General features: G+C 36.7%; 1 protein-coding gene across 2 annotated transcripts in view; it reads left to right on the forward strand.

Annotated features, from left to right (window-relative positions):
- TTC17 (tetratricopeptide repeat domain 17) overlaps positions 1 to 16630 on the forward strand; it is a 127477-nt gene that overhangs the window by 25199 nt on the left and 85648 nt on the right. Inside the window, exons 6-15 of one of the 2 annotated variants that reach the window (XM_003781242.3) lie at positions 4485 to 4594; positions 5968 to 6112; positions 6560 to 6699; positions 8116 to 8276; positions 9414 to 9526; positions 11791 to 11937; positions 13568 to 13683; positions 13840 to 14005; positions 15173 to 15250; positions 15384 to 15608. In XM_003781242.3, coding sequence (XP_003781290.1) covers positions 4485 to 4594; positions 5968 to 6112; positions 6560 to 6699; positions 8116 to 8276; positions 9414 to 9526; positions 11791 to 11937; positions 13568 to 13683; positions 13840 to 14005; positions 15173 to 15250; positions 15384 to 15608 — 1401 coding nt within the window. The remainder of the gene's footprint in view (positions 1 to 4484; positions 4595 to 5967; positions 6113 to 6559; positions 6700 to 8115; positions 8277 to 9413; positions 9527 to 11790; positions 11938 to 13567; positions 13684 to 13839; positions 14006 to 15172; positions 15251 to 15383; positions 15609 to 16630) is intronic. The other variant, XM_023509362.1, reaches the window with a different exon arrangement.

Here is a 16630-nt window from a genome sequence, read left to right on the forward strand (position 1 = left end):
ACAATAGGAATTTATTTGGAGGGTGAGAAGTCCAAGATCAAGGTGCCCGCAACTCAGTTCCTCGTGAGGGCTCTCTTCCTGGCTTACAGACAACCACTTTCCTTTGTGTCCTCGCATGTCCTCTTCTGTGTGCATGGATGAAGAGAGAGAGGGCACTGACCCTTTAAATTTGGGCCCCAAACCTTATAACCTCATTTAATGTTTATCCTTTCTTCACAGGCCCCATAACACTTCAACATATGAATTTGGGAGGTGGAGGAGGCAAACACTGAGTTCCTAACCTTGTGGCATGTAACCAAATTCAGGCTAATTTGGCTGGAGGCTGGTGAGCATAGTAGGGAAGGAAGCCAGAGAAACAGGCCAGCACCAGAGAACACAGGGCTCAGAAAGCCAGAGTGAGGACTTTGATTCTTACTCCAAGTGTACTGAGAAGTGAGAGCAGTGAAGCAATAAAATCAATTATTTTCCTAAAGATCACTCAAATAGTTATACAGATAGGTCACTGAAAGGAACAAAACTGGAAATAGACCAGTTAGAAGGCTCTTGGAATAGTTCAGGAGAAGGATGAAGATAGTTTGGACTAGAAATGATTAGTAATGGAAATGGAGGGACTTGACCCTTTCTAGGATATGTTTAGGAGTTTAGAAGCTGATGAGGTAGACTTGGGGAATGAGAGAAAGAGAAGAATCAAAGATAACTCCTAAATCATTGACCTGAGCAACTCGAAGGAGGAGCAGGGTTAGGGCTATTAAATTTGAAATACCTAAATGCATCTACAATTGCATGGGAAGTTAGAGCTGGTTGCCTAGTTAGAGAATAACTTAAATAGGGAGTGCAGCCTGGGTGACAGAGTGAGACCCTGTCTCTAAAACAAAAAAAGAAGTGGGAGTATGAAGCCAGGGGACTAGATATCATCTGAAGGAAAAGAGAAATTTGAGAAGAAGCCAATTTGAGACCTGGAGTCCTCCCACATTTAGCAGGCAAAATAGACCAGGCAAGGTGTTGTGGAGAATGTAGTATTCTTAAGAACCAAGAGAAAAGATGTTGAAAGGAAGAAGGGAGCAACTAACAGTAACATTCAAACATTTACAAATGTAAAGTTTTTTGGTGTGTGTTTTTTTTGACTTACCTGGTGGTGGACAAATTGGTCGAAAAGAACTAATAATACTTGGAAGAGACTTTATAAGAAATCTTATGGAAAGACTTTTCTTTAAAGCATTGGTTGATTTGGGAAAAAGAAGAAAACTTTCTCAAAAGGCTCTTAAGGGTAAAACCTCAGTCACAAGCCAATTGTAAAAGAACGTACTATCCCTTAACCAAGTTTTCAAGTGGTAGTTCAGGTAGTATGTACTAAATATGGTACTAAAATCTTTAATTGCATCATTCAAAAATCATAATTTTTTGAAGATAGAATACTTAAGGATGAATATTATAGGACTGTATTTATTTTAACCTTAAAAGTAACTTTATTATTTTTTTTTTTTTTTGAGACAGAGCCTCAAGCTGTCCCCCTGGGTAGAGTGCCGTGGCATTACAGCTCACAGCAACCTCCAACTCCTGGGCTCAAGGAGTCTCTTGCCTCAGCCTGGGACCACAGGCACCCACCACAATGCCTGGCTATTTTTTGGTTGCAGCCGTCATTGTTGTTTTGGCGGGTCCGGGCTGGGGATTTGAACCCGCCACCTTAGGTGTACGTGGCTGGCGCCTTAGCCGGTTGAGCTATAGGCGCCGAGCCAAAAGTAACTTTAAAAAATAAACTATTTTAAACCATATTTAACTAAATGTAAACTATTTTTGATTATAATTGGTCCTCATAAAAAATTCAGACTATAAAATTTATTTAAGAAGAATAAAAAATAATAATTTTGAACCTAGGTTGAATATATTCTTTTAATTTCCTTTTTTTTTTTTTTTGGAGACAGAGCCTCAGGCTGTCCCCCTGGGTAGAGTGCGGTGGCATCACAGCTCACAGCAATCTCCAACTCCTGGGCTCAAGGAGTCTCTTGCCTCAGCCTGGGACCACAGGCACCCACCACAATGCCTGGCTATTTTTTGGTTGCAGCCGTCATTGTTGTTTGGCCAGCCCGGGCTGGATTCGAACCCGCCACCTTAGGTGTATGTGGCTGGCGCCTTAGCCACTTAAGCCACAGGCTCCAAGCCTTTTTTTTTTTTTTTTTTTTAAGACAGAGCTTTGCTCTGTTGCCCCTGCTATAGTACAGTAGTGTCATCATAGCTCACTGCAGCCTTAAACTCCTAGGCTCAAGCATGTGCCACTACGCCTGGCTAATTTTTCTCTTTTTTAGAGACAGGGGTCTCACTCTTGCTCCAGCTAGGGGAGAGCTCCTTATCTCAAGCTGTCCTACTGTCTTGGCCTCCCAAAGTGCTAGGATTACAGGCAGGAACCATCACACCCAACCTGTAATATATTCTTCTGGAGCTTTGTTTTTACACATCTTTTTAGTTAAAACTTAATTATTCCCATAAGATACATTTTTAGTGATGGAATTGTGGGGGTCAACACAATCACATTTTTAAGGCTTTTTAGATACATGTTACCAAATTATCCTCCAGAAATACTGTAGTAACTTAATATTTCTACACTTAATATCTAAATTTAATATATGACATAGAAAAAATAAGTAATATATAATATAGTGTGTCTAACAATAAATTTTGGTATTCCTTTTATCCTTTGCCAGTTAGTAAAAGAAAAACTTGTATCTTTTTAATTTCTTTTTCCTTGTGAAGTTACACATATTTCTTAGCTATTTCATATTTTTGAATTGTCTGTGGTTTTTGCCCATTTTCTCTTGTATTTTTGGCTTTATGTTTAGATTTCTAGAGACAGAGTTGCTCTGTCACCCTGGCTAGAGTGCAGTGGCATGATCAGACCTCACTGCAACCTCAAACTCCTGGGCTACGTCTCCCAAGTAGCTGGGACTATGGGCACATGCCACAGTGCCCAGCTAATTATATGGTTACATTTTTTTAATGCACTCTTTGTATATCAAAGATATTAAACTTTGGCATTCATATAAATAAATATTTCCCCCAGGTTATATTAAACTTTATTATTTTTTTCCCCAGCAGACATTTAAAAGTTTATTTGGGTTTAAACTTATTTACATCAAGTTTTTGATGTGGTCAGGTTTAATGTTCTCACTTTTGTATGGTTAAAATTCAGTATAAGTTAGAGGACAAAAAAAATTCTCAGACACAAAAGGAGCAAGCATATCTGCACTTCTTTTTAACATGACTAAATCTTTTACTTAATTACTACTTACTAAAGATTTAGTTTATTTGTTTAAGACAGGATCTTGCTCTGTTCCCCAGTAGAGTGCAGTGGCATCATAGCACACTGTCGTCTCCAATTCCTGGGCTCAAGTGATCTTCCTGCCTCAGCCTCCTGAGTAGCTGGGACTACAGGCACATGCTACCACATCCAGCTAAGTTTTCTGTTTTTTGGAGAGACAGGGTCTCTATCACCCAGGTTGGTCTTGAACTTCTAGACTCGAGCAATCCTCCCACCTCTGGCTTCCAAAGTGCTAGGATTACCAGTGAGAGACACCATACCCAGCCATAATTTAGGAGTTTTTTGGTTTGGTTTTGGGGGGGGGGGGTTGTTTTTTCTTTTTTTAAGACATAGCCTCACTCTTTTGCCCCTGTTAGAGTACAGTGTTTTTATCATAGCTCACTACAACCCCTAGCTCATGGGCTCAAGCGATCCTTCTGTTTCAGCCTCCTGAGTAGCTGGGACTATAGGCACATGCCACCACACCTGGCTAATTTTTCTATTTGTGATAGACATGGGATCTTGCTCTTACGCAGACTGGTCTTGAACTCCTGACTTCAAGCAGTCCTGCTTTTGCCTCCCAGAGTGCTAGCATTATAGGAGTGAGCACCATGCCCAGCCCAGAATTCAGTTTGTAACAGCTTGAATGTTTGAATTAGATTCTAAACACAAATGAAAAATTAACAAATAATAATTCATAAGTCTATAATTTGCTGAAGTTTGTACGTTCACTCAGATATTACATAAATAGATGACTTTGTAAAATGTTAATTTCAAGAATTTCATATTGGAGCTACTGGCATTTCTAAATAGATTGGGTCTTAACTTTTGAAGTCCTGAAATAGGACCCAACAAGTTATGGCCACTTGGGTGGGTTTTTCAGCTTTTATTTCCACCTTGGAATGATAGTCTGGTGTTGCATGGTCTGTATAGGAAGATCATACCCTAATGCACATGCTCAGCTGATGATTAGGAGACTCTTTTGGCAGCTGTAGTTTATTTGTACTTTGTCCTCTGATTTATCATTACTCTCACTAGTTTTGCTCTTCATCGTAAATTTTAGAAGAGCTAGCGTATTAAGGTACTCTTTGATTTAATAAAAAAATAAAATGAAGGTACTCTTTGAGCATTCTAAATAAACGAAACTATATTGAGTTGTGTTTGATTCTCATTGTGTTTGTTTCATCTCTAGAACTCTTCCTCATGGGTACTATATAACATGGCCTCATTTTACTGGAGAATAAAGAACGAGCCATATCAGGTAGTGGAGTGTGCCATGCGAGCACTTCATTTCTCTTCCAGGTAAGATTTCTCCTCTTCTGGATGTGATTTTCATCACTTTCTACATTCCTAAGGTCTGGTTAAAAAAAACAATACATAAGAAAACAATAAAAGCAGCTTTGCATTATACTTTCATTATACTGTCCTCCATCCTTGTTGAAAGAAATTAGTTCCATCACAGAGAAAATCATGGATATCAAAAAGTTCAAAGCAATGATTATGTAATATACTTTTTATTTCCAATAAGGAAAGAATGTAGAGAGCTACCCCAAAAAATACACATTTTAAGGAAAAAACTATATTAAAATTATAATACTCAATATCAATATATGCTGATAACATGTGTTATCTTGTATATTCTATCTGTATCTCTTGTGATTACAGAACTCAAATGTGACTAGAGTACTAACAATTCTAATACAGTTTTTTCTTTTCTTAAAATGTGTATGCATTTTTCTGGCACCCATAATGTAGATGCCCTGTGGTTCCCTTAAGACTTGAATACAAGGACCTTGACTAGAGGAATTAATTCAGGTTTTTTCTTAAAACAAATATAAGCCCCAAATAAATTTAAAAATCATAAAATCTCTGCCAGTCTTTATTTTTATGGCAAAATTTGGAGTTATTATATTAACAACCATAAATAATTGGCTCAGTGCCCATAGCTCAAGTAAGTAGGGCACCAGCCACATACACCAAAGCTGATGAGTTCGAGCCTGGCCCTGGCCTGTTAAAACAACAATGACAGCTGCAACCAAAAAATAGCCAGGCATTGTGGCAGGCGCCTGTAGTCTCAGCTACTCGGGAGGCTGAGGCAAGAGAATCGCTTAAGCCCAAGAGTTGGAGGTTGCTACGAGATGTGACGCCATGGCACTCTACCAAGGGTGACATAGTGAGCCTCTACCTAAAAAAAAAAAAAAAAAAAGCCATCGATAATTAAAAAATGAAACATTATGATTATTTTCTCCACCTGAATGTATATGCAGAGTTATTTTCCTAAGCACAGTAACTTTGAATGTGGCTAGGCATGGTGGCTCACGCCTATAATCCTAGCACTCTAGAAGGCCAAGGCAGGTGGATTGCCTGAGTTCAGGAGCTCAAGACCAACCTGAGCCAGAGCAAGAACCCATCTCTAAAAATAGCCAAGTGCTATGGTGGGCGCCAGTAGTCCCAGCTACTTGGGAGACTGAGGCAAGAGGATCACTTATGCCCAGGAGTTGGAGGTTGCTGTGAACTATGATGCCACAGCACTCTACCAAGGGCTACAAAGTAAGACTCTGTCTTAAATAAATAAATAAATAAACTATGCAAGTTATGTTTTCTTGTCAAATAGTTATAGATAATCATGGAGTACCTGCTTCTCCTAACATCTAGTTACATCTCTCCTCTTTTAGGCACAATAAAGACATTGCACTGGTCAATTTGGCAAATGTTCTGCACAGAGCACATTTCTCTGCTGATGCTGCTGTCGTGGTCCACGCAGCTCTGGATGACAGTGACTTCTTCACTAGCTATTACACTTTGGGGAATATATATGCAGTAAATACTACTTTTTGTTTCATGAGCCATCCCAATTGCTACTTCTGTTTTTATTTTCTTAATAGAATGTTACTTTTTTCCCTTCCTCCTTTGTTCTTAACAATGGAAATGAAGAAATTTGGAAGAAAATGCCCCAGTATAATAGTGTATCATAATTGTTCTAGTCTCTTGAGATAAAAAAGAAAGAAAAACAATTGATTGGAATTTTAAACTTCTTCAAGATACACCTCTTAAGAATAGCTGTAACTTCCAGCTAAACCATCCTATAGCATACCTTCATATTGAGGGGATGTGGCCACTAGTCACAATAATGTTTACTGTAGAATAAGATGTAGGTATGATCTCAGAAATCAGTACAGGGTTTAGACAGATGTAACCAGGCCATGGCTAATGTTTATTTCCCCTCTGTGTGTGTATATGTGTGTGTGTGTGTTTTTGTCTCTTCAGATGCTTGGGGAGTATAACCACTCAGTGCTCTGTTATGACCATGCTTTACAGGCCAAACCTGGGTTTGAGCAAGCTATAAAGAGGAAGCATGCTGTCCTTTGTCAGCAAAAACTTGAGCAGAAATTGGAGGCTCAACATAGGTAATTAAGAGAAAAATATTTGCTGAAACACTGGTACCATAGAATCTTAGATTTGTGTAAGGTGGTTTCACTGTTAATTTGGTCATTAGAATTAAGAAAGAAACTTCTTCACTGCTGTAAGTACTACCATTTTCTCCAACTCCTAGTGGTTTAGCATAGTTCAAGTGCTTGTGTAGAAGGCTATCTTTTTAATATCATGGATTCCAGGAACTAGTGAATATTTGTGGTAAAAGCTGTCATTTAAATCTTTACAGTTTTCCTCATTGATTTTTTTTCATGAAGTCAGGTACGGGTGGGGAGGCCCATGGATACTCAGTAATTCTGTTGATTACATTTTTATTTCCATAAAATACACAGTCAGTAAAATCACTTACACATGCAATATTTGATCTTTCTCCCTTTTGGCTCCTAATATTGGGCTATAATTGTGTTAAGTGGCATTAAGACAATTATTTGGCCCATATTTTTATGTACAATACTAGATATCTATTGTACTTGGCCCTTGTATTATACTTAGTAAAATATATGTTTGATTCCATAAATAATAGGGCTTGTTAAGAAACATCACATCACTCAAAAGCAAATTGTTTACATCTCAGAATTAGCCTCAGCGTTTTCAGTCTACTTTGGTTATTAGAGAATTAAAAAGTACTCACTAAACTCTTGTAGTTGCTGATTTTTCAGTCTGTGTAAGTATAGTGTAATGGGGAACAAAGAATAACAGCTTCTTATTTATAACTGATTCTTTTATGCCATATTAAAATTTGCACTGGCTGACGTTCTCCTAATGTTAAGCTCTTAACAATCCAACTAGCTGTCTTTTACACAATCTGTACAGCTCCTAAAATCTCTATATATTAATCTACTAGGTAATAAGGTTTTTGTGACTAAATATAAGCAGGCAGTGATTTATTAAAATCAGGTAGTGGAGAGTCTTCCTTTCTAAGGAGAGTATCTGTGGTTTTTCCAAAAGTCTATAACAAATAAGCTACAGTATAAAAGTAAGCAACTGTGCCTTAACTCTTACCCTGTCTTTAGGCAAAATCAAAGGAAAATGGGGGCCAGGATTCTAGGAAGACTTTGAATGTCAGTAGAACTTATCCATAAGAGAAATATTTAAACTTTAGAGTATATTTTGATATGGTTTTTTTTTAGTACCTAAAAAGTGCAACATACTACTTGATGTCAAATGTTTAAAAGAAGAATTTCACATTTATCTTTTTGTCCCAAGTTTTAATAAGAATATTTAGCCCAGTTATTCTTGAACTCTGGTCTGAGATTGTGTGTTAAATACATGTAGAAGGGAAAATGTTAGTAATTATTGCTGAGAACCAGAAAAATCTATACATTTAAGTGGGTTTTATAAATTCATAATTTTAAAACTCTAACTTTTTCCTGGTATTAAAAAATGTTAAGATCTCTCCAGCGAACACTGAATGAGTTAAAAGAATATCAAAAGCAGCACGACCACTACCTGAGACAGCAGGAGATCCTAGAAAAACATAAACTGATTCAGGAGGAACAAATCTTAAGAAATATCATACATGAGACTCAGATGGCAAAAGAGGCACAGTTAGGTAAGTAGTGACTCCAAATAATTGAAGGCAGGTTAGGAAATTCACTCCTACCATGCTTTACTTCTGTTAACTTTCATGTATATAGCCTTATAGCAATATAATGTTCTGTTTATAACGTTTATAGGTCTTAAAATCAAGATTCATTACAGAAGGTCTATCAGGAGGCCTGGGGAGCTACTTTGTCCCCTTTGCTCTTTTTAATTTACGTTTTGAAATAAGACCAGGCACAGTGGCTCATACCTGTAACCCCATTGCTGTGGGAGGGTTAGGGGAAGGATCCTTAAGGCTCAGAGTTCATGACAAGCTGGGGCAAATTTGTGTCAGGAAGAAATTCTCAACCTACGTCAGTGAAATAATTACAGGGGGTTCTGAAATCCTCTCTAAAATTATACGTAAATTGTGTATGTGTGCAGTTTATTTTCCCCCTAGGAAGAGAGTATGTAACTTTTATTAAAGTCCCTTAGAATCTGTGACCCTCCCACCCCAAAATAGAACCATTAGTCTAGGTAACTTAAGTTGGCAGGAGCTCAGCAATTTGGTTATATCCAAAATGTTTTATTTCTGATTAAACCCTAAGAGAGCACATTTGACACCCCCAGTGAATAAATTAATAGAATCTCTTCAATTATACCCTTCATAAATATATTGGTCTAAAAAGCCTCTTAAGCTTTGAACTTTAGCCATGACTATTTATCGTTCATTTTACAATCCATCTAACAAGTTTTCTATTATAAGTGAAATGCGTATGTTTAGTTCTTGAGATTCCTTGATCCATATTAAAATGCAACCAGATCTCTTATATAAACTTAAAACAGAATTGTGAAGTATAGAAAGTAAATTCTCTTTTGCTTAATATGAGATGGCCAATGTCTCTGGATTTTATAATTATAGGATATAATTGCCAGTGGATACTTTATAATTATAGGATATAATTGCCAGTGATCTTCTAGTGGAGCTCCTTTGTTTTACAGGTAGACAAATTGAGACTTCTTTAGAATGATTTGATTTATTGAACCATTAGTGAGTATTCCCCTGTATATAAGTACTCTGCTAGGTTCTGAGGGATAAAGGGTTGAAACTAAAAGACTAAGAAAATCACCTTTCTCATCGTTTGTGTGATTTCCTTTCTTATTCTAGGAAATCATCAGATATGCCGTCTGGTCAACCAGCAGCATAGTTTACATTGCCAGTGGGACCAACCTGTGCGCTATCACCGTGGAGATATCTTTGAAAATGTAGACTATGTTCAGGTATTTTCCTTGGTCTCTTCTAGTTCTTACAACCTTTAGCATATCTAAGAGTAATACTACATATCCATGTCTTTATCTCCTTGATTCCTTATATATTTAATCCCTAAAATTTGTAACTATCATTTAGATCTTAGAGATTTTGAGTATCTGTTAATGCTTATGAAGTCAGATTTTTGTAGGAAGTACTCAGTAACTCCAGGGTTACTGTTTCCCAAAGTACCATCTGTATATTTATATACATACAAATTTGATTCTTTTCTTTTTTTACCATGAGAGTTAGAATTGGACTGCTATTACTATTTAACTTAAAAACTTTGTCTCCCCTTTTAACCTATTAGAGTAGGACCTATTTAAAATTTGAGAGAGAGCAACCATGCTCTCTCTTTCCTGCAGTCATTCATCCAATTATGTGGCCTCAACCAAAAACCTTAACAAAATGCTCATTATCAGTAGAAAATGTTTACTAAGCACCATTGCTAGGTGCTTTTCTTTCTGTCTCTGTATGTATATACATAAAAACACATTCTCATGGGCGGCGCCTGTGGCTCAATGGGTAGGGCGCCAGTCCCATATGCAGAAGGTGGCAGGTTCAAAACCGGCCCCAGCCAAACGGCAACAAAAAAATAGCCAGGCATTGTGGCAGGTGCCTATAGTCCCAGCTACTTGAGAGGCTGAGGCAAGAGAATCACCTAAGCCCAGGAGTTGGAGGTTGCTATGAGCTATGACACCATGGCACCCCACCAAGGGTGATAGGATGAGACTCTGTCTCTTAAAAAAAAAAAAAAAATTGACATATATGTACACATACAACATTCTGGTCTTTCTGGTTGGCAAGAAATAATGTATAAATATAATGATATATGTAACTAATGTTCAATAAGTGATATAGACTGTGTACGCATAACCAGAATTCTAAGGCTATGAAATTTGAAATTTTTTGAGTACTGACATGACACTGAAAGGAAATGTTCATTGGAGCATTTTGGATTTCGGATTTTTAGATTTGGGATTCTCAGTAAGAATAATAAAGTATTCCAAAATGCAAAAAAATTCCAACTTTGAAACTCTTCCAGACTCATTGATTTCAGAAAAGGGATACTCAACCTGTATTACTAATAAAGCAATCCTGTCCTAGAGAAAATATCATGTACTTAATTATAGATACAGAAATTTCCAGAGATGTTATCACAGTTAAAATAATGAAGAGTGTCTGTAGGAGGATAAACCATAAAAAATTGGAACTCTTTAATCTAGAAAAACACAGACTATGGTAAAAATTATGAGTCCTTTTAAAAGGAGAGAAAGTAATATAGAGCAAAAGCTTCCTATGAATTTGTGAACTAGCTCCTATATGGGATATTTGGCTTCCAAAAGAAAGAATAAAGGAAGACCTGAGATTACAGCTCCCTGTCTTAAAACCAAGCATTTTAAAGAGAAAAAGAATGTTTAGAAATGGAATAGCTTACTGTCCAATGTAACTTTTGGACTTCTTGACAGTCTCAAGATAGACCATTTGGAGGTCTGTCCTGCATCACTGTAGCTTTCAATATTCTATATTCATAAATTGTGTTACCACTATGTAGTCAAAGAATCCATTCCTATTCAAATTTATCATATGCATTCCTTTTTCTTAGGTCTTCCCTACCCCATCCCATCTCTTTATCTAGCAAGGTTTCAGAATTACACAAGAGCTATGGTATCTTGTGAGTATATCAAGTATTGTTCTACTTGTTTTGGAGGAAAGCTATATGTGTTGTTTCATCTCCTAGTTTTCCCTTTAACCTCTCAAGCTTTTACTTGGCATTGATTGCCCAATAGTCTATAATCCCTAAGTGATAGTTAAAACCTTAAGAGCCCTCTGTTCCTTGTTTCTACCCATCCCACACTAATTTTATAAAGTTGCGGTCATTTTAGTTTTGGAAGAGGAAGAGAATAATGAACCAAATTTCTATAAATGTATTAGCTGATCATTAAACCTAAAAGAGATTGAATCATCAGAGGGAAGCAAAGGGGCAAGAAAACAATCCATGCTGTTTTTCTCATATTCTCAATGGCAAAGTTAGTTCTAACTATTCTTTGTCCATGAAAGAATACAATTGGGGCATAGTTCTTAAAATTAGAAGATATGACTGCTTAGTCATTGATTTACTTTCTGATTTCCTACTAATTTTGAGTATTCACTAGCTTTTTTGGTTTGAGTTAAATCTTAGTCACAGTTCCTTTTGCATTTCCAATTTGATTGAACTTTTCTATTCATTTTCTAGTTTGGTGAAGATTCATCAACCTCCAGTATGATGTCTGTGAACTTTGATGTTCAGTCAAATCAGAGCGATACGAGTGATTTGGTCAAGTCTTCCCCTGTGGCCCATTCTATTCTCTGGATCTGGGGCAGGAACTCTGATGCATATAGGGTAAGTTAATAGAGAATGATGGAATTTGCTCAAACAGACACAATCTCCTAAAATAGTGGCCCTCAGCTCACTGATTAATGTGGCCCCATCACTGTTCAGCTTAGTTCAACAAACATTTATTAAACTTCTATTAAATGGAAAGCATTCTGCTAGGTAGACGATGAGTAAGACATAGGCTGTACCTTGAGTTCATCCCAGTATGGTGGTAGCAGATAGATAACCTGATTTCAGTTCAGTGCTTTATGCTCTGAACATAATTACCAACCTTAACAAATTTCTAAACTTCACCCAAGTGTAGCCTTATATATACTTCATTTACTTAATTAGCATTTTTTTCTTTCTTTTTTTTTTTTTTAAGACAGTCTGAAGCTGTCACCCTTGGTAGAGTGCTGTGGCATCACAGCTCACAGCAACCTCCAACTCTTAGGCTTAAGTGATTCTCTTTCCTCAACCTCCCAAGTAGCTGGGACTACAGGCACCTGCCCCAACACCCAGCTATTTTCAGTTGCAGTTGTCATTGTTATTTAGCAGGCACAGGCTAAGATGACTTGGCTCGAACCCACCAGCCTTGGTGTATGTGGCTGACGCAATTTGGCTCAGTGCCCTACTCACAGAGCTATGGGCGCTGAGCCAAATTTTCAGAATATAAAAAATAATTTTTTTTCTTTGTTTTTGAGACAGTCTCTCACTTCATCACCCAAGCTGGAGTGCAGTGACTTTATTATAGCTCACCATACCCTCACACTCCGAGGCTCAGTTGGTCCTTCTGTCTCAGCCTCCTGAGTAGCTGAGACTATGGGCATGAGCCACCATGCCCAACCCCAGGTTTCAGAATTTGAGTGTTTAACAGAATTAATATAGTCATTTAGATTTAGTTATATGTAATATGAATTTCCTAACATTTGATAGCTACAGGATATAAGCCTAATAATAATCCTATGATACATGTTATTTATGTTTAGAAAAAAAATGAACATTTTACAAATCATAAAATAATTGTCAACTTTGGTCCTGGCAAAGAAAAAGTTTTTGTTTATGGAAAGATAGTTTTCAGTGCAAGCTTTATAACCTTATGTATGTTTTAATAAGTAACAAACCCCATTTCAAATTGACAAACAGAAAATTCACTTATTCTTACTGGAAGTCCAGAGATAGGATAAACTTCAGTCTGATTGATTCTGTGGCCCAGTGATGTCATCATTTACCCATTTCTTTTGTTTTGTTCTTGACGCTACTATCCACAGTATAGGTTTCATCTGAAAGCTTATTTTCCTCATGGTCATAAGATGACAGCCAGCAGCAACTGGAACAGCGTGCTTTTTTGTTCCCATGTAGCATAAGAGAGTAAGACTTGCTTTTCTTTCCCCCACACCCTAAGTAACCCTTTCCTTGTGTCTCATTGGCTTAACTGGTGTAAGCCTGCCCAACCCTAAACCAGTCTGTGGTAAAACCAAGAAGAATTACTGACTTATAACCAGAAATAGAAAAAATGCTATAGATTCTACCAGACTGTCTACAGAATACTACAGTTTCGTTCAGTTATCCTAGTATATTTATGTTCTTTCAGAAGTTTATTTAGCATTTTGAAATAATCCAAAGGAATTTATGAGAAATGTTGTTTCTTTATTAGGACAGACAGCATATTTTGTGGCCTAAAAGAGCAGATTGTACAGAAAGCTACCCTCGAGTCCCTGATGGTGGAGAATTGCCAACGTATTTTCTGCCTCCAGAAAACAAAGGACTCAGGCAAGTGCTGGTGGATTTGACAAAGCACCTGATTCTGCATGGTTGTCACCTGGCAGTTCTTTGAGAGCACCAGCCTTGGACTTGAAAGGTTAAGTTTTTATCTCAAAATCATCTAAACTTTGAAAATATGAATCTTGTTCCTTTTTCTTGTGCCAGGATCCACGAACTCACCAGTGATGATTATTCTTCAGAAGAAGAGGCCCAAACCCCTGACTGTTCCATAACTGACTTCAGAAAAAGCCACACTCTGTCCTACTTAGTCAAAGAATTAGAGGTCCGCATGGATCTGAAAGCCAAAATACCAGATGACCATGCACGAAAAGTAAGGCTCACTTAGGCTGGTATTTATTGCTGTCCATTCTGGGTGACTTCAGAAGATTCTTAGATGGAACAAAAATTTTATAGAAGGCAATTGTTGAGCTTTATAAAACTGAAAGATAGAGTTACAGAATTGGTGATAGGGTTGAGAGGTCAGTCATACTTAACGGAGTGCCAGAAGAGTATTTCTCCAGGCTGCTATTAACATAGACAGTGTAAGCGCTATTCCTCCAGGAGGGCTACAAAGATGATTAACACAGAGCTCTGTTTACCTAATGGAATTGGGCTAATGGAGGCCATTCTGGCCATTTCTGTTGCATCCGACAGTCTTCCAGAAGTTTGTATAAATTGAAAGCTTAAAGGTTCTCTCTCCCTGGCTTTAACAACCCTGCTTTCACTTTATATAAGGTCCATACTAATTTGATACCCACTTTGCCAACATTAGCTGTTCTGTTTTTCTGAATTTTTTCAGTTATGTGTAACTAGGAATATATCGTTACAGTTTTGTTCTTTTATCCTAATATATTAGATGCCATTCCATAGATACAAATGAAAAAGATTACCTTTTTATGGAGATAATAGACCATCACAACCACCTTTTTAAAAAATCTAATTTTAAAACTATAAGCAGTTACTCCTTATATTTAAACATTTACTGAGAGGGAAAAATACTATGTGCCAGACATTATCCTGGGGGCTCGGAATACGAAGAGAAATAGACTATAATCCCTGCCTTAAAGTGCTCACAGTTATATAAATGCCACAAGAACATGAAATAGATTAATTGAGATCTAGTGTTTTCTAGCTTGGGAAGATAGCAGATTTTTATTGCGTCAGATATTACATGCCATGTCTCCTTGGATTCTGGACACTTAGGTTGACCTTACTGAGGTATAGTAGATAACTTCAATATGTATATATGTAGGTATAGATATCTTTTAACTTTTATTACTTAAAGGAAACCAGTATATACATCTTAACATGTGACCAGGTCAACACCTATTGTTAGGATAATGACTTCATTTTATATATATGTGGATGTATATATGATTATAAATATTTGTTCAAATTAGCTGTTCCTGAGGAGCTGAAGAAAAGAATGCCATCTGTAGAAATTCTTTCCAAATGTCTTTTATTTTCAATTGAATCAGTCTTCCCTTTGATGTTTCAGATTTTGCTTTCCCGTATTAATAACTATACTATCCCAGAAGAAGAAATTGGGTCTTTCTTATTTCATGCTATTAACAAGGTAAGCCATTTACTTTGGCATCTGATTAAAAGCTTCATAATTGTAATGAAAAGTTAAAGTGTATTTATTAAAAATCCTATTTGGAACAAGTACTTCATTCTTGTACTAACTGAAGTATTTTGGGGTCTTTCAGCCAAATGCTCCTGTCTGGCTCATACTCAATGAAGCTGGACTCTACTGGAGAGCAGTAGGAAATAGCACTTTTGCTATTGCCTGTCTGCAGAGGGCTTTGAATTTAGCTCCAGTTCAATACCAGGATGTCCCTCTTGTCAACTTGGCCAACCTTTTGATTCACTACGGCCTTCATCTTGATGCCACTAAGCTGCTACTTCAAGCTTTGGCTGTCAACAACTCTGAGGTAAGGCTTTATGTTTTTTTGTAGCTCCATATACTGGGTGGGGTAATTCATATTCAGAGTACAATTTATATTTTTCTATGAAGAGCACAAAAACTATCAGAAGATAATTTGCATATTTCAAAAGAGGGCATAAAAATATTTCATTGTGTTCATTTTTTAAATGAGTGAAATTTGTAATTGCACGTTAATTTTCTTTCATGAAAATTACATTTAAATAAAAATGACTTAGCTATAAAAACATACTACTTTTTGTCAGTCTGAAACATACGGTTCTTATTTTATCCTACTCCTCACAGCATGTACGTTACTTAATACCATGCTGTTTTACAACTACAACTTATAGATAGTTTATACTATCCAAGTCAGAGCAAAGTTTAAAGGTAATTTTGGTAAGAACAGATAGGTGAATATGCATGCCCTGACCTTCCCACATGCAGAGTTACCTCATTGTTTCATGGTTATTTACTGATTTACTGTTATCGACTATGATACTAAGTGGTATCTCTCTCCCTTTGTAGTCTCAAGATATTTTTTTTTCATATTTTAACATCTCTGAACTCAGATATATGTTATAATTGCTGTTGTAGGTGAATTTTGATGAAATACAGTTATAGTAAACATGTAATGGATTTTACATCTAATATCTAAATGTTTGTTTTATATCTAGAGCAACCTTTACAAGAGGCGTTAATGAATGATTTAAACTTATCCCAATAAAATACAAGAAGAAAATACTGTCTCTTAAGATTTTCCTTTGAAATATATAGATTCACAACTAAATTTTAAGCAAACGTTTTCAATCTCTAGTCTATGTAGCAGGTTATGTTGCCAAAGAAGTACATCAAATATTTATCTAATGCTATCTAATGCTGTACCAAGTACTGGTACAGTAGGAACAGATTCTCTGTGTGTATTTATATATGTGTATGTATGGGATATGATGAAGTGGACATCCATATGGAAGGCACATTACAGCTGAATTCCCTTGAAACTTAAGCTTCATTTGCCTACTGCTTCTAACC

The sequence above is a fragment of the Otolemur garnettii genome, unplaced genomic scaffold (assembly GCF_000181295.1).
Source record: "Otolemur garnettii isolate 467f Iridium unplaced genomic scaffold, OtoGar3 scaffold00001, whole genome shotgun sequence".
Lineage (NCBI taxonomy): Eukaryota > Metazoa > Chordata > Mammalia > Primates > Galagidae > Otolemur > Otolemur garnettii.